Source organism: Melanotaenia boesemani, chromosome 14 (assembly GCF_017639745.1).
Source record: "Melanotaenia boesemani isolate fMelBoe1 chromosome 14, fMelBoe1.pri, whole genome shotgun sequence".
Taxonomy (NCBI): Eukaryota; Metazoa; Chordata; class Actinopteri; order Atheriniformes; family Melanotaeniidae; genus Melanotaenia; species Melanotaenia boesemani.
This window is the reverse complement of record NC_055695.1, coordinates 33,387,241-33,412,822: the sequence shown is the minus strand read 5'-3', so window position 1 is coordinate 33,412,822 and position 25,582 is coordinate 33,387,241. Positions and strand designations below refer to the sequence as shown.

The window sequence follows — 25,582 nt, the reverse complement described above, 5'->3', positions numbered from 1 at the left end:
CAAATATTAAAAATGCATACAGCTCCTTTGCCCTGCCACCTTTAGGAAGATCAGACCATAACCTAGTTCTTCTCTCCTCCTCCTACAAGCCCATCGTTCAGCAACAACCAGTCATTAGAAAGGCTATTAGAACCTGGTCTAATGAAGCTGAAGATGCTCTGAGAGGATGCTTCGAGGCTACAGACTGGAACGTCCTATGTGAACCTCATGGAGATGACATCAATGCCTTGACTGAGTGTGTGACAGATTATATTAACTTCTGTGTGGACAGCACCGTTCCAACAAGAACAGTGAGGTGCTTCCCCAATAACAAACCCTGGATCACCAGTGACCTGAAAAAGCTGCTGAACATCAAAAAGAAAGCTTTTAGGGATGGAGACAGGGAGTTATTGAAGTCCACACAAAAACAACTTAAAACACAAATGAAGAAGTGCAAGGAGGACTACAGGAAGAAGTTGGAAAGTAAGCTTCAGAAAAACAATGTGAGGGATGTGTGGTCAGGAATGAAGAAGATCACTGGCTTCGGGATAAAGGAGGATCAGACTGATGGAGGTCTGGACAGAGCGAATGAACTGAACATGTTCTTCAATAGGTTTAGCTCACCTCCTGCTTCAACCCCAACTAGCCACACACCCTCCATGAGCCCACAGCTTTCCTGTCACACCTCCACTCTGTCACCCTGCAGCTCAGTCAAGGACCTGGACACAACCTCATCTCCCTCCACATCAGGACTTCCTGAAACCTCCTCTGCCTCCACCTCCACTCTGTCTGTCTCCTGTAACCAAGTCATGCAACAACTGGTGAAACTGAACCAGAACAAGGCTGCAGGTCCAGATGGTGTCAGTCCCAGAGTTCTCAAGACCTGCTCAAAACAGCTATGTCCGATTCTCCAGCACCTGTTCAACACCAGCCTGAGCCAGAGAAGAATCCCGGTGCTGTGGAAAACATCCTGCCTTGTTCCAGTGCCTAAAAAACCACAACCAGCTGAACCAAAAGACTACAGACCAGTCGCCCTGACATCTCACGTCATGAAAGTCCTGGAGAGACTCTTACTGGCTCACCTCAGCAAGCAGGTGAACACCTTTCAGGACCCATTACAGTTTGCATACCGTAATGGGCTTGGGGTTGAAGATGCCATCATATACCTGCTTCAGAGAGCCCACTCTCATCTGGACCAGTCAGGCAGCACTTTGAGGGTCATGTTCTTTGATTTCTCAAGTGCTTTTAATACGATTCAGCCTGCTCTGCTGTGTGAGAAGCTGCAGAAATTCCAGGTGGATCCCTCCACAACCACCTGGATTTACGACTACCTCACAAACAGACCACAGTTTGTGAGACTGAAAGGTTGTGTGTCTGAGATGGTGGTCAGCTGCACTGGAACACCACAAGGGACTGTACTTTCACCATTTCTATTCACGCTGTACACCTCAGACTTCCAGTACAACTCTGAGTTCTGTCATCTGCAGAAATACTCTGATGACTCAGCAGTTGTTGGGTGTATCAGTGATGGACAAGAAGCAGAGTACAGAGAACTGGTCGGTCAGTTTGTGAAATGGTGCGGTGACAATCATCTCATCTTGAATACCAAGAAAACAAAGGAGATGATTGTTGACTTCAGGAGGAACAAGAACACACATAGAAGTGTTTCCATCATGGGAGAGGAGGTGGAGGTGGTGGAGGAATACAAGTACCTTGGAGTTCAGCTGGACAACAGACTTGAGTGGAAAAGCAACACTGAGTACATTTACAAGAAAGGTCAGAGCAGACTCTACTTCTTAAGGAAGCTGAGATCTTTTAACGTCTGCACCAAAATGTTGCAAATGTTCTACAGGTCTGTTGTTGAAAGTGCAATCAGCTTTGCAGCAATCTGCTGGGGCAGCGGCATCAGAACCAGAGACTTGAAAAGAATTAACAAACTGATCAAGAAAGCCGGTTCTGTGCTTGGAGTAACTCTGGAGCCGCTGGAGTTGATCATCAAAAAAAGAATTCTGTACAAGCTGACGAAGATAATGGAAGATCCTTCACACCCTCTACACAACGCCGTGACGAAACAACAGAGTGTGTTCAGTGGGAGGCTTGTTCAAGTCCGATGCAAGACAGAGAGATACAGAAGATCCTTCCTTCCAGCAGCTATCAGGCTGAAGAACAAAGCCCTTAATTAATTAATGTGATTGTTTTACTAAAAAATTACTACTACTACAATATTGAATTTCCCTTTGGGATTAATAAAGTATTTTTCATTCATTCATTCATTCAAGGCCCGCGGGCCAAATCCGGCCCGTCGGGGACTGTTAACTGGCCCGCGATCATTCGTGCTCTGATATAAGATATTACACACAAAGTTGTCCCTGATCATGGTTTCTAATGTTCAATAATTTCTCCAACTTTCACACGAGGAACTGGATGTAAAAGGAGTCCTCTTGTCAGTTTACAAATGACCCATTATGTTTTGGGGCCGTGAAGGCACTTAAAGTTTGCGCGGTTCAAAATCCACTATTGCAGTGCACAACAAACGTCTGCCTGAGTGGCTGCTTGGCTCTTGTAGAAAATGAGTGAGGTTAGTAGGTTAGGTTAGTGTGCTGTCACATATGTTATTATTGCTGAAAAATCTGTCAGAAAACTTCAGATCGCGGTTTGACAACTTCAAGATCCCACAGCAACTGCTGCTTTTCGTGCGCGACCAGTTTGCTGTCAGTGTCACCGGGAGCTGTTCAGCAGAGGCAAAAAGCGTGGTGCCTGAAATCAACGAGGGCGCTTTCCAACTGGAACTGGTCCAAATTCAGGCCAACGATGTCCTGAGAGCCAAGTTCAAAGAGGAGAGACTATGTGAGGTTTGGGCGCACTCAGTCCATCAGTATCCGAACTCAAAACGACTCGCTATATACATGTTGACAATGTTCGGATCCACTTACGTATGCGAGTCGGGCTTTTCAGTGATGAATTAAGAACAAAAAGCGCAACAAACTCACTGACTCGCATCTCAACCAGTGCTTGTATATCGCCTTGACATCTCACAAACCATCCTTCAACAACCTCTCAAAGGACATGAGATGCATTATTTCACATTAAGAGGGGACTGTGTGTGATGCATTAAGTTGGAGCATCTGATCCCATACCTGTGTTTTCTGGTCCGGACTGTTTCAAACATCTTTTTGTTCTTTGTTATTTTATAATGAGCAAAGATTTTTCTGAAGTAGCTCTTCCAATATTTGCTGGTTTGCACTGTGCAGCTTTGTTTTTGTTATTTGAACCTTAACATTTTGTGCATCTTTCACACTAAAAGAATAAAATGAAATATTTTTCATTTTATTTTTTGAAAAACTTGTTAATAGTTTATTTATTTTATGCAATGTTTGTATGCATGGTTTAAAAAAGAGTTCTGGCTATACTGTTAAAGATGGTTCAGAATAAATATTGCTGAATTGCAATGGAGCTAATAAAAAGCATCAAAATATGAGCACAAGCTGTCAGCCTTTTTCAAAGTTTACTGATTTTGCATGATGTTTTATAAACTGGCCCCCGACCATTTCTTATTTTCTAAATCTGGCCCTCAGCCCTATCGAGTTGAGTATCCCTGCCTTAGAGCTTTGGTCCACCACCACTACCAGTATAGCCCGTGCAGTGACCAGATTTTGCTTGGAAACACATCCAGATAAACATATATGGTGTGCTCCATATAATGCAAAATCAGCACTTCTTTGCAGTGCTGTGTGATGGATTTTTCTTTCTTTACTGTTTGTCAGGTGAGGTTTTCCTGGATATCACCACAGGCAAAGACCCACAGTTAACACCAAGTTTGCAGGATTTCAGACCAAGAACAGAGCCAACATTGCACTTCCTTTTACCACTTCCTTACCAACAGTGATTAGTCATTTAATAAAGAGTTATGTTTGAGTGACAGGAGAACCAATACCTTCTGTCTAAACCCAAGACTTTGAGGCAACAGTCCACAAACCTGTGGCTGAAATCACAGCATCTACATCCACACATTGTTTTCAGTCAAACTAAAACAGGAAATGAAGACTTACTTCTCTAGTGAGATGTTGGAGAAGAGCTGGGGATGAACTGAGGTGGGTCGGGCAGAGGTGCTGCTTGAGGTGGGTGAGGTTGTTGTGTTGGTTGCCATCCTCCTCTCTGGTAATGACGTCTGTGGGACAATCTCAAGCACTGCCCAACACCTGATGAAAAGCACATGGGAAAGACATGTTACCAAGATGAACACATATATACACTCTATCATTCCAGGATTGGGTTGGACACTGTTTTTAATTCCTGGTATGATAGATGAAGCAGGTGGTGGAAACTTTCCTCAGAGGTTTTCTCCATATCATCATGACAGCATCACACAGTTGCTGCAGGTTTGTCGGCTGCATCCATGATGAGAATCTCCCGTTCCACCACATCCCAAAGCTGCTCTACTGGACTGAGATCTGGTGGCTGTGGAGGCCGTTGGAGTCCAGTGAACTCATCGTCATGTTCTAGAAAGCAGGTGGAGATGATCTGAGCTTTGTGACATGGTGCTTTATCCTGCTGGAAGTAGCATCAGAAGATGCTCCACTGTGGTCATAAAGGGATGGACATGGTCAGCAACAATACTCAGGTAGGCTGTGCTGGTTAAACCAGGCCACGTTGGTACTAAGGGGCCCAAAGTGGACCAAGAAAATCTCCCCCCACCATTACACCAGCAGCAGCCTGAAGCATTGATCCAAGGCAGGATGGATCCATGTTTTCATGATGTTTCCAGCAGATTCTGAGCCGAGCATCTGAATGTGGAGCTGAAATGGAGACTCATCAGACCAGCAATGTTTCTCCATCTTCTATTGTCCAGTGTTGGTGAGTGTGTGTGAATTGTAGCCTCAGTTTCCTGTTCTTAGCTGACAGGAGGCACCCGGTGTGTCTTCTGCTGGAGCCCATCTGCTTCAAGGCGTGTTGTGTTTCAGAGATAATCTGAAGACCTTGGTTAGAACTAGATCTCATTGGACTTCCTGTTGTCTTCCTATCATCTCCAACCAGTCTGTCCATTCTCCTCTGACCTCTGACATCAACCAGACATCCTGGTCCAGACAACTGCTGCTCACTGGATATTTTCTCTTCTTCAGACCATTCTTTGTAAACCCTGGAGATGGTTGTGGGTGAAAATCCCAGTAGATCAGCAAGTCGTCTTCACCATGTCTACATTTCTTGCTACCATGTGATTGGCTGATTAGATATTTGTGTTAACAAGCAGTTGACTCCAAGTTCAAGTATGCAGACTGAAATTAACAAATGAAATCAGATAAAATGATTGACGTTCATTTGCCTGACACTCAGATCAACAACCATGTCATGTTCAAAGTCACATTGGTAGTTGTTATCCACCACACAAGACTGATTGAAGTCAAAGGTTACTGTAATTGAGCTGTGCAAATCCATTATTCAAACTACATTAAAATTGCTCCACGTGTATTTATATTATATTGGTGAACATGTATGTTTTACAGTAAGCAACAAAATCTTTTCTAAATCAGCAGTGCAGTCCTCTCCTGACTGAACTGAAACACCATCTGCACTCATGGTGCCACAGTTTCACTAATCTCCACTGCATTAATATTTATTAATTCATTTTTATGTTCCCTCATCTTTTAGTGGGAGCCTAACATCATTCATGTGTTTAAAACTGACATACAGAGGAAGGAAAAACACTCACAATGTCAAAAGATTCGTCCCTGAAATTGTTTCAGATTAGTTGCAAAAACAACATTGTCAAAGGATGAGGTTACAAAACAGGCACAGAAACAGGAATTTAACTTACAGTCATAAGATTCACTACGTTTACAGCTTTTTACATGTTCAGGGCTGCTATCCAACTTTTTATCTTCCCCCCAGACAGCAGAAGGTGGGTGTTTTTCAGCAGAAATCCTACCAGTTCCACTGATATCCCTGCCCAGCAGCAGACAGCAAAGTTAAAAACAAATTCTTTCTCTCTGGTAATTGATTTTTTTTAATAGCAATTTCCTTTAATAGTAGCATAACTCAAACTGGAAGAGGCTGCAGCACAGGGAAAGTGCAGCAGCAGATTTCACAGCATCTCGTTTACACTGCAGGAGGACGTGCTCTCTGGATCCAACACTGACCAGGAGGCAGACCGGCTCGGACTTTTCACATCCGTGTTTGATAATACAGCTATAGCTTGCACGGCAGACAGATGCATCTTTAACCCTCGTGCCCTTTAGCCCGCTGGCTAGTGGCAAGAATTTCTGAAATAACTCTTCGTTTTAGAGTAATTTCTTTATATCCAGTGTCTTTTTCTATCACATTTATAGTCTATCTTTAATACTCTGCTGATGAATTTAATTCACTCTGGTGAATTTCATGCCCAAGTGTTCACGCACAAAAACTGCTGTAAAATGATCAAACTTTAAAATTTTTTTAGGCTTTTTTCTTCTCACATATCCTTTCAACAACTTCTGTCCTGCTAAAAAATACCAAACATTTAGTAATTTTTAGGATATCAACCCTTTAAATGCCAGTTTGCATATCTGAATTACTGCCTCATTCATCACACACACACACACACACACACACACACACACACACACACACACACACACACACACACACACACACACACACACACACACATACACGCACACACACAAAAAGAAACTAACAAAAAATAAAACAAAACAAACAAACAAAAAAACCCATAAAACAAAACCATAAAAACTGAATTATTTTCCATATAACAAATATTACATAAGTCTTGGACATGTCAAAAATCAGCAACAAAACTGATCTGATATCATTTGTACATTTTAATGTAGTATCAGATACTTCCTCTGGGGACCTTCATGGCCAAAATGTCCAATTGTCTTCCATTAAAACTACATATTTTAATCTCACTGTCTTTACAGTTTAAAATAATTCATTCTGTAATGGCAGCATTTCCTTTAGTAGAAAAGTAGAGATATTTGACATTTTTGCTGGATTCCACCATTTTGATGTATATGTGGTGAATGGGTGCTTATGGCCACAGAGGTCATCAGAGGGTGCTAAATTTGAAGACGGCACAACGATTTTGTTGGTAGAGGAACAAGCTAACAGGTTGAGATCAGATAATCTCCATCCAAAAACCCATTTTCCTGCTCTTCCTCCTCCTCTGCTGTATTGGGCAAAGGGAGCCCTTTCCTTGTTTTTCCAGCTTACAGCATCTTCCAGCAGTATGTGTCTGCTGGGCTTTCCAGCAGATGTGCATATTTCAACCTTCTGCAGCTCACGTTTTCAGTGCTAAACAGCAAAATTAAAACTTAAGAAAAGGATTTCAGCAACAGAAATCAATCATTTCCTGCAGACATAATAAGAGAGGTGTATGAGGCTATTCTTTAGCTGCCCGGTGTCTTTGATTATGATTTAATCAAGGTAAACACAGTGGACAGCTGTGTAAAATAGTGCTGCCCTGCAGGCCGGTGCTGCTGTAGATTTATCGGTAAGCCTCCTGCTGCCCTCAGATAGCTGCAGAGATTTAATGAAGTGAAGGAAAAGCTAGCAACACCTAGAATGACTCGTATTAGAGATGGTTTCACTGCTTAAACTTAGCCAATCTCAAGTTGAATGTTTTATTAGACCACCCAGGAGACGCCCAGACTCATCCCATCAGGTCTTATTCATGGTGAAGACAGATGCTCTGGTGGTGTATGGTACATCATTTATCAAGATTCTAAACACTGAAAACATGTTAATACAAGCAGTTAAACAAAGGGATCAATCAGAAGTTTTTCTATGAGACAGTCATGTCTTCAAGAATCAAGACAATATTTTTGTTTGTTTTTTAAAGTCTACACTCTGAATGAGAATGTGTAGGTTGACATTGAATGATATTAATGATGATAGTTCTTGTTATTTAACATTCTGGTTTGGTATGGAGACAATCCTCCCAGCTGCTGATACCGGTGACACAAGGACTCTTAAAGGCCAGATTACACCTGCTCCAACAACTGTTTCATCATTAAAAAATGTCCAAACTGGTCAGAAAATGCCGCAGCAAGGCTGAATAAAACGTATAGTTTTTGCACTTTTAGCAAAACATGGCCAAATTTGTGAAAATAATTGGCAAAAGATGATGAATCAACAACAGAGATTTTAACTACAAAAACAAACAAAAAGAAAGAATATGATCTTAACCCAGGCTTGACCAGGTAATAATGGTAATGGTCAATGGTGAGTAAAGAAGAAAGACAGTTGTATGTCTCTAGCATCTGACAGTATGAAGCTAAACAAGTTACATTACTACTTGGGGTCTCATACTGAACACAAAGCCCGTTGATTTCTTTAGAAATAAACTACTCACCTGTCATAGTAACAGAGTTGTTTGACTAAAGCAGCCTCTGTCTCATCCAAAGCAATGTCTCACCATTGCTGGTTTAAAATGCCCCACTACAACTGTTACTGGCATGGTTTTAACTATAGTTAACAGAGTAGCAGCAAAAAAAACTAAAGACTATTTTGTGGCACATTTCTCATACATTTCTTTATTGACATTGATTGTTGTTGATGAAAGGGGGGCCCTGCAGAAAAAAACTGGGAACCACTGTGTTATATGGACATATTTTGGTTGCTGTGTGGCGTTGAACTAAAGTTACTGCTCTTGTGTAATAGCCTTGATATTAATATGAAATATTAATATTCAAAATGATTAAACTTTATTGGATAAAATCTAACCTTCGGAGGATATTTTTACTTTACATTTATGATACGGTAAAAAAAGGGAATACTGTGAGTTAATGTTTACATAAGAAATATTTAATCTGCCTTTAAATTAGTGAAAAGTGAGTTCTGTTTGAAGGAACAATTTATCTTCCATAGTAGCCACGCAAACAATGACAAATTAAAATAGGTAATTTATTAACCACAATAATCAAATCAACAGCAAAACAGAAAGAGGAAACATCAGTGCTTCTCAGCTTAGACACTGAGAAAGCATTTGATAGGGTATCTGGAAAGTAAAATGGGGAAAATGGGTTTCCATGCTGATTTTATTGATTGGTTTAGGGTTTTGTATATAGGACCTACTTCAAAAGTATGTGTTAACGAATTGTAAGATTTCGCTCTATGCTGATTATGTTATATTGTATATAACCAGCCCGCTGACCTCTGTACCTGTGCTTTTAGACTAATTGGGGGATTTTGGAAAGGTATCAGGTTACAGGGTCAACAAGACTAAGTCACAAGCAATGATGTTAGTAGGGGACAGGCCAAGAGACTTAGGTAAAATTCCCTTGTTTAATTGGCCCATCCAAGGATTTAAGTATCTGGAAATAATGGTCACCCCACAAACCTCACAATTATATAATGAAAATTATGGCAGACTGATCTTGATTATAAAATCTGACCTTGCACGCTGGGAAATCCTTCCTTTCTCCCTAATTGGGAGAATAGAAACTGTTAGGATGAATCTCCTCCCTCGACTGGTATATCTTTTTCTGGTTCTGCCCATTTGGATCTCATCTTCCACCTTCAAAATGTTAGATAAAATGATTTCTACCTTTGTATGGCAAGGGAGAAAACCTTGAATCAGGTTGAAGTTATTATACAGTCCAAAGAAAAATGGTGGTCTGGGTTTGCCAAATTTGAAACTGTATTATTGGGCAGCACAGATGCGTGGGTTAGTTGAATAGGTATCTCATGATAAAACAATTTGGATTAACCTTGAAAACAACTCTTTCCAAGTTGTTTCTTTGGAGACGGCACCTGTTTTAGAACAAAAGAAATGGAGAGATCTTAAAATAAAAAACAAATGAATTGTGAACATACAATGGATTTGGACACAGGTGAGAAAAAAATTGGTATACCTTTAACAACATCATGGGCACTTAAAATTACTAAGATTGCTGATTTTTTTACCTAATAGACTAGATCCTGGATTTAAAACATGGGCACAAACGGGCTTAATAACTATATACCAAATGTTTGAGAACGGGACTCTAAAATCCTTTAGACAGTTGCAAGAAAAATTTGGTCTGTGCTCGAATGATTTTTTCCAGTATTTACAATTGCATGATAATATATTGTCATGTGCTGAATGGGACTCTTTAAAACAAATACCTTGTCCTATTGAACATTTCTTGATAAGGGCTGCTGAAGAAAAATCTAAGGTCAAATAATTTCAAGTTTAGATAAATGCCTACAATCTCACATGTCTGATAATTTCTTGGACCTGGAGGGGAAATGGGAGTTAGAGGTCAATACTATTATTGAAAATGAAGATTGGGAGGAGGCCTTTCCAACATGGAAAGAGTTCAATAGGAAGGTCAAAATAAAATAGGACCTCATCCATAATATTCAACAATGATGATACAAGAATGAATTTATGAGGGATTGTAAACAAATTGGTGTCTTTACATATTTTTTGGATTGTCCCTTCTTAAAACCCTACTGGTCAGGGATCATGATGGCAGAGATTCGAGTCATTCAAGTTTAATTTACCATTTGATCCAAGATATTTTATTTTTGGCTTGACTCCTGCAGGTGGGTTAGATAAAGAGGAAATTCAACTACTTCAAATTTGCTTGCTAGTGGCAGAGTAAAATGATTACACAAGTTCTGCCTCCCACTCTCCCTCAATGGCATGAAGGTTTAAAAATGTCTATTTGATGGAAAAAGTTACGGCGAAGCTTCATTTAAAATTGGATTTGTTTACCGATTTATGGGCTCCTGTCAGTGAACATCTTGGAAATAATTTTATGATGTACCCCTACTTTTTCGCTTTGGTCAGAATTTGTATTTGATTGAACATCTTTGAGCCGCTAACAGTTCTGTTTATTTCTACTTCATGATATTGAGATGATGACTATTTCTGAATAAACATTGTTAAAAAAAATAAATAAATGAATACTAAAATAAAATAATCAAAAAGTGCGAATAAATAAATAATAATTGAAAAATGGATATTTAATAATTCATTTTGTATTTATTTAATGGGCGATTTTTTAATTTAAGTATTTATTTATTTAATTATGAATAAAACAGCTGTCCATATTATTCATCCATCCACTTGTTGTATCCTGTTCAGTTTGTCTCAGAAAACATTACAGGGTGACTAAAGTGTGATTCTCCTCTATGAAAGCTGGTTCCACCTGCTTGGACACGGATCAATTCAGTGATTTTGTAACCCCACCCTAACTTTCTCAGTTTATTAAAATCCTTGTCCAAATCTCTCTTGCAGGGATCAGGTTGTTGCCATTGAATGTTCATGCTAACAGGTCAGGAATGACAGCCAGTGATGAGCTGAAAGGCCTAACCAAGCCTCTGATGGGGATTTTCTCTCAGACTGTAGATATTTCTTAGTTTGGAGAAAAATCAGTCTGATGATCCGTCAGGATCTGGTGGGTCAATAAAAGTTTTCTACCAAACATAAAACAGCAGACCATGAAACAAAGGACAAATCACAATTTCACTGTTTAATACCAAAGGCCATAAAGTTAGGCTGCAGAGAGAGAAAGCAAGTCATGGAGAAGCAAGTTTTCTCCTCTCTATGCGGCAATGGCTGCTGGTTTGACTCGGCAGTGCAGCTCAGAGAGATTTATCCATTCATTTGTTGTGGCTTCGCTCGAATGCACCCAACAACACACCATTTCTATTTTATTCCACTAGTCTTTGCCTCTGCAGGGTGGCTTCAACAGAATTATGTCCCCAACGATAATTATCAATCAAAATTATTATGTCCTGAAAAATGGAGGCTTAGGAAATTGCTTACCAGGACGTCAAGCTGGAACAGGACCCCAAAAAGAAGGAGAGGGAAAAGAGAGGGATGAAGGACAGGAAAGGGAAAGGGAGGGATTTGCATCTGTGTAGTGCATGACTCCAGTCAATCTGGAATAACAAACTGTGTCAGACTTCAAGGTTTTTGATGAAAAAACAAGGTCAACTCAACAGCTCACACTGAGCTTTTGGATGTTATGAACTGTTTAGAAGCAGGTATGAGGCATAAAGAAAGTAATTAATCTTTATAATAAAAGACTGCTTTATGTAAAGATATTTACTTTGTGTAAGCCTGCAGGTGTGTGTGAGCACTAAAGAGCTGAAGACCTGAGGGTCTTCAGGGGAAACCAAACAATCTTATGTTGCATAATTCTGATCAAGTTAATTTCATTGATGTATTTACTTCAACTTAAATGAGTCTAAGGCTGAATCCCATTTCACCCCTTGGCCCTATCCCTCCGTTTTGCGCGTTCACGTGAAGGGGTAGGGGTGTCCCAATTCCTTTTAGGACAGAGGGGTAGGGGTAAGGGGTAGGGCTATATACCCCTTCAAACGAAGATTTTTCAGAGGCACACTTGAAACGGAGGGGTATGAAAAATTTCCTGTTCTATATGAGAAAGCAAGTGTTTCTACGCACATCACGCTTTCTTGAGGTGCAGGGCAACACACACTCGCACAAAAAAAAAAAAAAAAAAAGCCACAGAGAAAAAGAGAGTATACCAGCACACACGATTAATTTTAGTTGCATGAAAAATTCGTACATTACGTCCCACATATGCCTGTCGATAAGCAATAAGTCAGTTAATTGCACTGTAACGAAAAAATGAGCGCAACAAGTTTGCCACCGCGATAGTTTTCATTAGCCCTCCCATCTTACTGCACCATAGACTGTGTATGACAACAGGTTTCACTATGCAGTATCTCGACTGAACGCTCTTGTGGAGTGATCTCTCTCATGTCATGTTTGACAGCAGCATGTAGCACCACGAGGCCGTGGTGAACCACTAACCTGTGCAGCCGGTACGCTGCGTTTGTTTACAGGGCTACTCTCACGCATCGGCCGTGAGGCTCATGCATTTGAGTGGCTTCTTACGCTCTCACGCTAAACCTCTGATTTCTCACGCTGGAATACACTTTAAGAGCAATGCCGGCTAACGGAGAGGTTCTAGAGGATTCCCAGTGGGCCGCATTACTTATGTGCCGTGTCCCGGCGTATATGTCAAAAAGACGCAGCGTTCGCTCACTGCTCATAGATCAGACTGACACGCAGTGATAAGGGAGATATTTCAGCTTCACAAACAGCAACGATGCACAATATAGTTTTTCCTAGTTTTTTAAATACAGCCGACAGTTTTGCTGGTTTTTCCTGTTTGAGCCCCATGTTTAATATTTTTTAATATATTTATTGTTTTTTTTTTTATTTAGTTTCTTCCAGTTCCTGTGTAAAATGTTCTTTAGTGACTACTGATGACATATGTGACTGTTGAAGGGGTGTCCCAATTCGTAGGGGTTGACTTTTCAGCCCTACCCCTTCTAGCTCCGTTTTAGGGGTAAGGGGCAAGGGGTGAAATGGGATTGGGCCTTAGTTTACAGTGTGAGGAGAACAGGGAAGTGGTTACCTGCACATGTCACCAAAAAAAAAAAAAAAAAAAAAAAGACATAGTGGTGATCAAAGCAGTGGACTCTGTCCTCCTACAAATATAGGTCTTGGTCTGTTTCAAGTGGCCTAAATACAAGAAGTGGACTACAAAGCAAAGTGTGGGTTCAGCGCAAGGCCATGTGAGTAAAAACACGTGGGATGAGAGGCGGCTCAAGATGGGAGAAATATCTAGGGGTCAGTTGTGGAAGAACTTGGTAAACATTTTGATAGATGTAAAACCCCTTAGCCCTTCAAAAACCTCTATTGGTACAAACATCCCATGATGCACTGGGCTCCTCCATGCTGGCGAACGTCCCATGATGCACTGGGCTCCTCCATGCTGGCGAACGTCCCATGATGCACTGGGCTCCTCCATGCTGGCGAACGTCCCATGATGCACTGGGCTCCTCCATGCTGGCGAACGTCCCATGATGCACTGGGCTCCTCCATGCTGGCGAACGTCCCATGATGCACTGGGCTCCTCTCTGCTGGGGGACGTCCCATGATGCACTAGCCTCCTCTCTGCTCTCTTTACTCTCCATGTAGAAATATTTGACATTGTTGTTGTTCATTCATTTGTTTTTCTCCTCTTCTTTCTCAGCAGCAATCTCTGCATTAGAGTTCTGCTGCTGGCTGACCCCTCTTTCCTGTTCTCTCCACCCCCAACTGGTCCAGGAAGATGGCCGTCCTAACTGCTTTTGGTGGAGGAGTTCTTTGCTAGTTCTGATGGAGGTTTTGCTTCCTGGTCCTGGTTCTGATGGAGGTTTACCCTCCTAGTCATGGTTCTGGTGGAGGTTTTCCTCTCCTCTGTCTCCTCATGTAGCTCAGGATGGAGAATTGAATCAAAGGGAATGTTTGATCCAATCCTTTGGTTTCTTTAGCTAGGTCATTATTTATGAACTGGTGTATATCCAATCCAATCAAACTTTATTTGTAAAGCACTTCAAAAACAACACTGTCGACCAAAGTGCTGTACTTAGCAAAGGTAAAAGACAGCAGAGGAATAAACACAAGGTAAAATTACATTTTAACACCATAATAATAATAAATAAATAAACATGTAGTGGTAACAATAAAATTCAGCAACTCGGGCTGAGTTAAAAGCCAATCAGAAATCATGTTCCTGTTACAACATGTAACAGGAACTCTGCTCGTACCTGCTCATACCAGGAACATATATGTGACATGTTACAGCTTTCTCTGTTGTAGCTTCACCTCTTCAAACCTCACAGCTACTTTTAAACAAGATAAAGCATGCTGGGCAACAACCTGCAGCTGCTGGTGCAGTGAATTCTACCACAGGACAGCACAGAACACCCTCTACCATGAATCACTGCCAGAGCCGTTTCTTGCTATAAGCAGTCTATGCAAATGAATAGGGCCACACCAGCCAATAGGGGGACCCAAAACTGAATGTCCAGCCTTATCTGAGGAGAATTAAAATGCCTTGTCTTATTCCTCATATGCTTGAAATAAATGTAGGATATGAAAATTAATTAAGCCTAAATTATCAGCTGTGGTTGTGTTTTTATGTCATAATTAAGTTAAAATCGTTGGACTTATATATATATATATATATATATATATATATATATATATATATATATATATATAAATATAAATATATATAGAGCCCATCTGGAATACAGAGAAGGCTTATGTGCTGTAGTTTAAACTAGAAATAAAAAGTAGAGCTCGGTGCATGATGTGGGAGAAACACTGATATGCCATAATGAATCGATAAATGGAGTTCTACTGTGAAAAAAACCTGCTATTACAGAGCATTACTTCGCCAAGCAACACTGCACTCAGGATCTGATGTGTACGTTAGACACAAAACAAAGAAAGAAAGAATGCTGCCGGAAGCTCATAAATCTCAGAGGAGAGAGACTTATTGTGTGGAGCTGCTGTACTCTGTTGTGCCAGAAGCTGATCAGCAAAGGTCAGATACAAGCAGCTGTGGGTGCAGCTCAGTAGAATCTGTCATGGGTGTGCAGGGTATCTTCACACGGCATTCATCTTGACTTTAAATTATGTTAGACCCCTTTATTCTTCATTCAATCCAAAATTCCTCTCATCAATAAAAACAAAAGAAATATCTCTGAGGTGCACAGCGTAAATTTAGAGAAGCTGAAGAAGTGAACCACAGTAGCAATTTTGGTACATTAGGATACAGCAACATTCACTCATCTTAAAAAATTCACCAATGAGAAAATTACTTTTAAATTTAGCTCCACCTCACCAGGTCTTAAAGTGAGGCAAATATAAGCTTAGATACACAACACATCACATACTGCATGACTTTCCAGGAGTAGACGTTCCAGCAAGTTCAACCAAGATCAACCAAGATCAGACCGTGTAATACTCAGAGAAACTGGAAAAACCCTAAGATCTACATCTCCAATTCTCCAGAACTCATTTATCAGATTAAATTTACTCTTTTAAATTAAATTAATGACAGTCCAATTAGAAAAAGATGGAACCAGTATCAGTTATTTGGAAGGTTGCAGAAGAAAGCCTCTTCTGTGGAGTAGCAGGGATGTCAGTCAGAACTTGACATAAGTACACGTCTGAGCATTTACTGAGTAAAACCACACAAATGTTTTTGTGTATTTTGTCTGAGAAAATACGATTTAAAAACTTGCAACTAAAGTTAAAACTTTATGATTCTTACGGTTTCATCATTCTGAATTTATGAAGCAGCCGCTGTGAGACTACTGTCAGAAATACTGTACAAGGTCACCGACATTATTGAGGATGTAGACCAGTGGTTCCCAACCTGGGGTCTGGGACCCCCACAACAGGGTCCCCCAAAGAGCACAGGGGGTCCGTGAGGCTTTGAACACTGAGAACCATTGTAACTAATACATTGACCCTATTTTAAGAAAAAAACTAATTTAACTTTGGCTTCATCAAAGGACAGGACTCAGCCAGAATATGTTATTTATGGTGAGAATCTCACTTTTGAAAGCATAAAACCAGCATTGTTTCAGCTTGGGGTGGGGCAGGGGGTCTATGGCTTTTTAGTATTTGCATGAAGGAGGTCCCCGAGGAAAATAAGTTGGGAACCACTGATGTAGACGATAAATGGATTCCACAAACTATGCAGGCGTTAACTCGATGGTATCAAGACGGCTGCTTCAGTGAAAAGATGCAGAAATACAGGAAAGGTTTCAGATCATTCGGGTTACTTGGTTAATTCATAACTTGGAACTTAGCTGATTTCTAAAAAAAAGAAGGAAAAAAGATAAAACCCATTAAATCTTCGGGTCTACATCACAAGCTGTGTGCTGGTAGCGATGCATGTTTAACAGTAAAAAGCAGCCGTGCATCGTTCTCATGCTGACAAAAGGAAAGATGGAGAAAATAATCCTGAACGAAGAGCCACTGAATTAACTTCATGAGAGTCATATGAGCAGGTAGTGTATGTGTACGTATTCTCCAGCGAACTCCGTAGACCGATCGTTGGCTCTGACAATGTCTATTTATAAATAAAGATGAACACTCCTACTTATATCTTGGCTAAATACCAACAATGAATGAAACCAGGCAACATTAAACACTTCATGTGTCTGTCAATAAGTTTGAAATCCCACCGGGGACCGAAGCTTTTTGAAGCTCACTGTTTCTGCTTCATCTTCGACCTCCGGCCATCCCTTCGGCTCTGCCCTTGCTCAGTGATCGAGATACTAAAACTACACATTGCAGTATGTTTACTTAATAAACTGCTTGGTTTCTCATCTTATCCTGATCAATCGATTTGAACTGTTGCATCACAACTTTGTTATAAATTAATTTGTAACAACAAAGGATTGTTATAAAAATACACCACAGTTTAAAGGTTTCAGATTTCTGGTACTAAGTTTTAGTTGTTATTAATATCTGACTCCAGATTTTGTTTCTGACCATCCTTGTCCTTATATGTAAAACATAGAAGTACAGCGGGTGTATACACTACGACTGTCTACACGTGTCTCTTTACTTAGATTTGTTGAGTTGATCCACCTGAAAGCTGCTTGTGTTGAGGTGTTTTATCAGGCTGAAGATGGTTTCATTTGACAAATGAGATGACTGAGCAATGCAACATGAAGACTTTAAATCCGGACCATTACAGCAGCATGAAAAGTTTACCTGCTTCATTATTTAATCAAATCTAAACTTTTAATGAATTGAATTTAGTAGAAATCCCCATACCGGGAAGTTTAAGTTTGTAAAAATAAAATGAAATCTTCCCTATCAATATTCCAGAACATGCAGACACACGTCTGCATGTCTAAAGACATCTATACAGACACACAGAACCAGAAGAAAAGAAGAGCTTGCTATATTTATCTCAGAGAGAAGGGGTTTGAACACCACTATAAATGTAAGTGCAGTCTGATTCCAGCCTTCATCCCACAGAGGCTGGTTTTTGTGTCGAGGGCAGGAAACAGTGGGCTAAACACTTTCCCTGAATGCACATGACGTCTTAGCTGCAGACTGGGGTTCAAGAAATTGCAGATGCTCTGTGCTCTCTGGTGCATTTGGAGTCCTTAGTGGACGCTTGTTAGGCCAGATGGTCTTCTTTCCACTGTGGACCACCATCCTCTGTTTGCTGTCTTCAAAAGTCTGCTGAAGGTCTCTGAGGATCGAACCTCTTCATGTTCATGGTTTCAGTAACACATGTACCAGCGGTGACGTCATCTACACTGTCAAGTTCATCAGGTACACGTCTTCAAATTCCTGCTAACAAAACTCCATTTTCTTGGCCTACTTTGGGACCCTTAGTCCCAACATGCCGAAGCAGGCAAATGCTTAGGGCCGCGAGCCAGAGAGGGGCCTCTGAGGGCCAACCAACTTTGAATGAAAACAGAGCAATGACAGTGTGGAGAGTTTGCAACTACAGTGACTGACCTCTGCAGAACTCCTCAAAAGAGGACTCCTCTACCTCCACTGAAGATCATGGGGCAGGAGGTGGAGTTTGTTGAGACCTAGAAGTACCTGGGAGGGACCATGGACCCCAGACTGAACAAGAAATCCAACACAGATGATGTAGGAGAAGGGGATGAGCAGGCTCTACTTCTGGAGACGCTCAGATGCTTCAACGTCTGCAGCAACATGTTGGAGATCTTTTACCAGCCTGTCGTCTCCAGTGAGCTTTTCTTTGCTGCTGTGTGCTGGGAAGCAGCATCGAAGCAGCAACACCAGCCTTAGAAAGAAGGCTGGCTCCATCATCGGGTACAAACTGGACAATTTTGAAACTGTGGTGGAGAGGAGGTGCTGAACAAACTGGTTTCCTTCATGGAGAACCCGACCATCCTCTCCAGCACACACTGGTCAGACAGCGGCGCTCCTTCTCTAGATACAGGAAATCCTTCCATCACTGGTCAATAACTCGCTCCGGCAGACAGAAGAGCTGCTTAGACATCAGGATCTATCGGCTGCTTCTATCTGCTTCCCATTTATTCTACTTTTTAAATTCTATTTTGCTTTGCACATCGTTTTTCTTACATTTGACTTTGCACTTCCTTATTTAAATTTGCTGTTGATTTGTATATGTTGAACATAAATTTGTATATTTTCTTTATTATCTGGTAGACAGATTTGTATGTTTGTTTTGCTGCATTACTTTGTTTGTTGTCTGAGTCTTTACACCAACTCTGCTGCTGATCTGTCCGTCCGTTGAAAAAATACACTTTCAGAAGTTTACATCGCATCCAAAGATTGACTGTCACGACCCAATATAGGGGTATGAGAGGGACGTAACATAAGGGACAGTCCCAGGCAGTTGTGAAGGTGGAAAACATCATTTTATTGTGGAGGGAATAAAAATAAAGGGGTAAAACAGGAAGATAACTGAAATCCGAGTGTTGGGGTTAGCAGAACTGCTGAAAGAAACAAAAGGTTAAATGAGGAAACCATATACAAAATCCACCAAGTAAACCATCTCAAATTTAACAAATAAAAGGGGTGCTCTTAACTTGGTGTGATAACTGAATAGCAAAAGCAGCAGTCCCATTAAACTAAGTGTGAGCAATTCAGAACACATAACCTAAACCTAGCCCAACACAAAACACCCAAACTCTAACACAAACGTGACCGAAAATGGCAGCACACACACAAACGAAGACGTTGCTCCAAATCTAGTCTGTGCCCAAACGTTCCCCACTGGAAACACAAAGGTAAGCCTAACCTAAACAGACTGTTTTACCGTCCCCTACTGGAAACACACAAGCAGGCAGGATTCGTCCTGCTGCACACACTCAAACAATCAAACTCACAAAAGGCTTCCTATTTGCACAACTAGCATACCGAATAGCAACGCCAAAACAAGTCTGCCCAGATCTCCAAATATGAGGTGAGGGGAAGCAGCACACGCTCTACACTTCACCCTCCAAATGTGAGGGGAGACAAGCCACACAGTCTTGCCTCTCCCTCCCGAATGATCCATGCAGCTGGGCTTTATCTCCAGGACTTCCCTAAGCTGTAAGGTGATTGGCTGGATGTAGCGCCAATCTGCGGGAGGGAGAGTGGGAGGCACCGAAATCAGCCAGTCCAAGGAGGGATCAGGACCCGGCCTTTGCATCATCAACGAGCCCCAGCTGTTTGCAGTGATCATTACCCGGATTATGACCCTGGGGTCGTAACATTGACTGACACTAAATGTGTTTTTTTTCCAAACTTTATGTGAAGGAAGGCTTTCTGTCCTGCACTATAGGAATCAACAAGAAGTGAAACCCACGCCCACATTTTTATTCCAGAAACAACCTGACCTGTCCTTAAAAATGCTGCTCCAACAAGGGTTAAGACATTATTTATTTGCAAGAATTTTGAACAAATTTAACCACTGAGATCTTCCTCATTAATGTATTTCTCCTCTCTCAGCAGGTCTTCCTGGCGAAAAGCTGCAGTGCCTGTTGGTCTGTCTTTCCTGTCCAACCGGTCAAGGCAGATGGCTGCCTGCCTTGAGCTGGGTTCTGGTTCTGGTTCTGGTTCTGGTTCTGCCAGAGATTTTTCCTTCCTGTAAAAAGGGACTTTTTCTGTCCTCTTGCATGGGGTACTGGATCAAAGTCAAGATTTGATGCAATCTGTTGGTTTTTCTTAACTAGGCTATTATTTATTATGAACTGGCTTGAATTGATTTGTCCTTGTTTTTAATAGGAATACGGCTGTGAACTCGTACGATAATGACAAGATAAAGACGTCTGAAAAGGTCAACAGGCTGCTGATTGATGGGGAGGTTTTAATCATGAAAGGAAACTTACCAGAGGATGTTCAGCACAGTGCAGGTTGTCAGGCCTCCAAGCACCGCTCTCCGAAACCACAGGATCTGGATATGAGGAAAATACTGAGACTGAAATGCAAAACAAACTTTTTTTTCTTTGTTTTTTGCTTTGGCTTGTTTGTCTGAATAAACACGACTAGAAACATCATCTCATAAAAGTTCTACGAATAAGTGTAAAAAAACCCCTGTAAAAACAGTGGTTGGCCATTCATTTATGATTCAACATGACACATCCGGAAAATCCAAAAACACGCAAAGCTCCTCTGGGATTTGTAATGGATATGAACATGATTGTAACATCAGATGTTTCCAGGCAACTGGTTGACAATCGAGGAATGTAAAAGAACAGTCAGACTGACGGTCTGATGGTTCCTGAACAAACTGTTGTTGACTGAGACTTAAGGCTCATTTATGCTCCTTTTACATACGTAAACAGGTACATTGGTTTCAAACATCACTGTTCTCATACTTTTATACGTCCCTTACAGTGCAGTGGTTGTTAGCCAATACATCCCCATGGTTTCCAATGGTACTACTCTGTTTGCTTTTTCAGGGCACAGATTGACAAGGGTCCTGAAAACCGACCAACATGTGACTTAAATGATGTGGACGATAGATGAAATGCTGCATAGGGCACATGGGCAGTTCATTTATAAGCTTGATCGAACAACGCGCAACCAAAGTAGAAAACAGAGGGACTTTTTTCTTTCACATTCTTACATATTAAGGTAGTTTATTCTGCCTCTATATGTCCGATCAGTGTAAGGCCGTGCTCCATGAGGTACCGGCTGAAAATCCCCCAGCTTACTCTCATTGACTTTAATGAAAATGTTGTTTTTTTTTTTTTTTAATTAGACACTACAATGCAGTCTCTGTGAGTCTGATCCCCTAAACCAAAATATTTACAACAGAATAAGAGACTGTTTAAGAAGAATGAAAACAAGAGGGTTGACCTTAAATAAAAAACTTTGCATTTGATTAAAGACAGTAAAATGACGATGAGAGGAGCAGGAAGACGATTAAAGAACAGTCTTGCTGCTAAAGTGGAATTTATGTCTTCTTCTGCCACTTCACAGCTCTGACCTTCCCTTTTTACATTTTACACAAAATATCTGTGTTTAGCACAGAATCTCCTTTATCAAAGACACTTTGAGGACATCTTCAGGATACAGAAATCATGTGAGGAGATAATGACAGCTTTAGTGTTTCAGCCTGTCAGATGTAGATAGGTTTTAGGAAACACAGTGTGTGTGTTTCTGCTGTTACCACTGTGAAAATGGCAGGTTTGCAGTCCAGGCAGGAGGTTATTTGCATCAGCCGACTCATTTGACCTCAAAGCCAACTTTACATTCGAGTGTTCTTAAAAGTGATGTAAGCACGTATTAAGAACAGTACTGAACCTAGTTCAGCTGGATCAGCTTAAGATCTATTAGAAATGTACAATTTGTCTGCAGGAACCCTGCAAAGTTCCACCTCTGTAATATTTCCAGAATGAGGAGCATCCTGTCTCAGAGTGATGCAGGAAAACTGCTCCATGGATTTGTTCCTTCCAGACTGGGCTGTAATTCCTGATTATTGTTCTGAAAAGTCTCCATGCTGCAGCAAAGGTTCTAATGAGAACTATCATCAGGGATCATATTTCCCAACTTTTATCTTCTCTTCATCGGCTTCCTGAATCCAGAATAGAATTTAAAATTCTTCTCCTCACTTAGTGACTACGACCACTTTGCTCTCAGACTGCAGGTTTACAGCTGGCTCCTAGCAGTGGTGTAGTCTAGTTTATTCTAGCATACTCTGACTTGTTACCCCCCAGCCTCGTACACCCTCATCCGGGAGCAACGTCTGTCCCACAGCCCCCCTTACAAAGCAGCAGCTGCTCCAAAACAGCCCCACACAATAACCACCACACTCATTAATGCATCGCATCCACACATGACTGAGATCATGAAAGACTGCTTGTCTATTATCCAAATGTACGTAAATGTATCCTAACCAACACAAGATGTCTGTAACAGTTGGAATTTAATTAACCACTGAAGAGTGGTGACAAAACAAATACCTTTCAAATAAAGAAAAATGAATGAATAAATAACAAGATATTTATGCAAACAAAGTTTCAGCAATCAAGTGCAGAAAATGATGCAAACCAAACAAAAAAGTTCTCTGAAGCTTGAAAAGGCACTAAGGTAACGGCTTCAACCAGCTTTGTATCACTACAACATCAGTAGTATCAGAAAAATGGCTGTAAACTTTCATGCACAAGCCTGGTCCGCACCTCCAGTCAGCTTTCAATATCTATCAAACTAATGATTTCAAAACTGCATCATATGATTATTTCACTCAGACAATCGTGGCAGGTTTGTGGCTGAGAGATGTAGCCTCGTCAACGAGAACAATTTGCTTGAAGACACATTACTTTTTTCTGGATCTCTTTTGCTACGAGTTGCACCACTGCCGTGGACCTCGAGTGCAGACTAGTGCCCATGTTGACTCCATGTTTTTGCTGAAGCTCAATGAGATCATCTTAGTAAGGTAGTATGCTGTTCTGAATACAGCATCACTGTCAGCTAACACAGTCTCTAATACAGTTCTCACTATATTTCCAAGTAAATCTCATCTATCTTTTTCAGTGAGCTCCTGAGCTATTTCGTGTGCCCTAGAGGTTTCATGCCGTCAGATTTAGTTCTTATAGGACACTAGAGCTGTTTGTCATTTGTGCCCGAGGGCTGGATTTTAAAGGACACCCAGTCCTCAGATGTAGACACCCTTTTCTCTGTGAGGATGCCAGTTGATTTTGTTGCACTGCAGATAGCACAACCTCGAGGTAAATTAATGCACCTTCAAGATGACAATGATTTCATCTCATTTTTATTAACAATTTTATGAATGAACTATATGAACATTTGAATATGTTCGCTCTATAAATCCAAATGGTGTCTACCAGCTTTAAATGTTGTCTAAAATTTCCGTTTCTGCACTCTAACCAAGGATGCCTGTTTTTAACTTCCCTCGTCTGACTTTCACTCCACAAGGCTGGCCAGGTCCAGTTCTCATCTACAATGCACACAGAGCAGCAGCAGCCACATCTCCTTTCAGTTTCTACCACACCATCAGTTAGCTAGTTCTAGATATGATTTAATGTGCCAATCACATGCTATTACGATAACATAACAGAACTTACCAGGTACAACAATAGGATCAGCAGGCTCTCCTTCTCTACCAGCAGGTGAAACTGCTGTGGCTTCTTTACAGTCATCAGGCTCCCTTTCCAAAACACTAGCATTACCTGCCGCTGTAGTTGGCTTAGTTTTCTTCTCACTGTTTTTCTCTTCATTCTGATTGAAGTTTTCCTCTCTGGTCCTGGTTCTGATGGAGGTTTTCCTTCCTGGTTGTGATTCTAATGGAGGTTTTCTTTCCTGGTTCTTGTTCTAATTGAGGTTTTCCTTCCTAGTTGTAGTTCTGATTGAGGTTTTCCTTCCTGGTTCTGGTTCTGATGGAGGTTTTCCTTCCTAGTTGTAGTTCTGATGGAGGTTTTCCTTCCTGGTTCTGGTTCTGATGGATTTTTTCCTTCCTAGTTGTGGTTCTGATGGAGGTTTTCCTTCCTGGTTCTGATGGAGGTTTTCCTTCCTAGTTGTAGTTCTGATGGAGGTTTTCCTTCCCGGTTCTGGTTCTGATGGAGGTTTTCCTTCCTAGTTGTAGTTCTAATTGAGGTTTTCCTTCCTAGTTGTAGTTCTGATGGAGGTTTTCCTTCCTGGTTCTGGTTCTGATGGAGGTTTTCCTTCCTAGTTGTGGTTCTGATGGAGGTTTTCCTTCCTAGTTGTAGTTCTGGTGGAGGTTTTCCTTCCCGGTTCTGGTTCTGATGGATTTTTTCCTTCCTAGTTGTAGTTCTGATGGAGGTTTTCCTTCCTGGTTCTGGTTCTGATGGAGGTTTTCCTTCCTAGTTGTGGTTCTGATGGAGGTTTTCCTTCCTAGTTGTAGTTCTGATGGAGGTTTTCCTTCCTAGTTGTAGTTCTGGTGGAGGTTTTCCTTCCCGGTTCTGGTTCTGATGGATTTTTTCCTTCCTAGTTGTAGTTCTGATGGAGGTTTTCCTTCCTGGTTCTGGTTCTGATGGAGGTTTTCCTTCCTAGTTGTGGTTCTGATGGAGGTTTTCCTTCCTAGTTGTAGTTCTGGTGGAGGTTTTCCTTCCCGGTTCTGGTTCTGATGGATTTTTTCCTTCCTAGTTGTGGTTCTGATGGTGGTTTTCCTTACTGGTTCTGGTTCAGATGGAGGTTTTTCTTCCTGGTTCTGGTTCTGATGGAGGTTTTTCTTAGCTTGGTCATTATTTATGAACTGGTTTATTATAAACTGGGCTAATGTGGATCATTTGATGGAGTGGTTGAAACTGGAATATAACTGGACTATAATGAACTGAACTGAATTGGTCTGTGTCTGTAAAAGCGATATTCTGCATCACTGGCCTGAAAAGCAAGAAGTAATGGCCCGAACAAAGAAGCAGGTAACACTAACAGCTCTAATAAAACCTTTGTAGCTCAACAGTTAAACCACTGCTCTCCACAGTGTTCAGCTGGAAAAGACTCACAGGTGAACAGTTGTTGGATGAGTTTTACCTGCGTTCTGTTGTGTGAGATCTGGGAGAAAAGCAGCGGCATCACATTAACAATCCCTCCTGTTGAGACAAAAACAGAGCAGCAGCTTACTTTCTGTCAGACCGAACACCCTGTTGGCTCTTTGTTTGCTTTATTATTGTTTACAACGGAATTTTTAACTGTTGCACAAATTAATTTCACTGATATCCACCGATCAGCCAGAATATTAAAACCACTAACTATACTCAGCCTTGAAAACTTGCATCCTGTTGAGGTAGATGAGGGAGATGATGGAGGTGATGGAGGTGAGGTAGATGAGGGAGATGATGGAGGTGAGGTAGATGAGGGAGGTGATGG

The 25,582-nt window shown here is 41.1% G+C and overlaps 1 protein-coding gene across 3 annotated transcripts in view; it reads right to left on the bottom strand.

Annotated features, from left to right (window-relative positions):
• si:ch211-51h4.2 overlaps positions 1-25,582 on the bottom strand; it is a 153,495-nt gene that overhangs the window by 42,989 nt on the left and 84,924 nt on the right. For all 3 annotated transcript variants that reach the window (XM_042007008.1, XM_042007009.1, XM_042007010.1), the window contains 3 exons: positions 25,247-25,305; positions 20,620-20,684; positions 4,029-4,178 (listed from right to left, as the gene is read on the bottom strand). In XM_042007008.1, the coding sequence (XP_041862942.1) occupies positions 4,029-4,178; positions 20,620-20,684; positions 25,247-25,305 (274 nt within the window). The remainder of the gene's footprint in view (positions 1-4,028; positions 4,179-20,619; positions 20,685-25,246; positions 25,306-25,582) is intronic.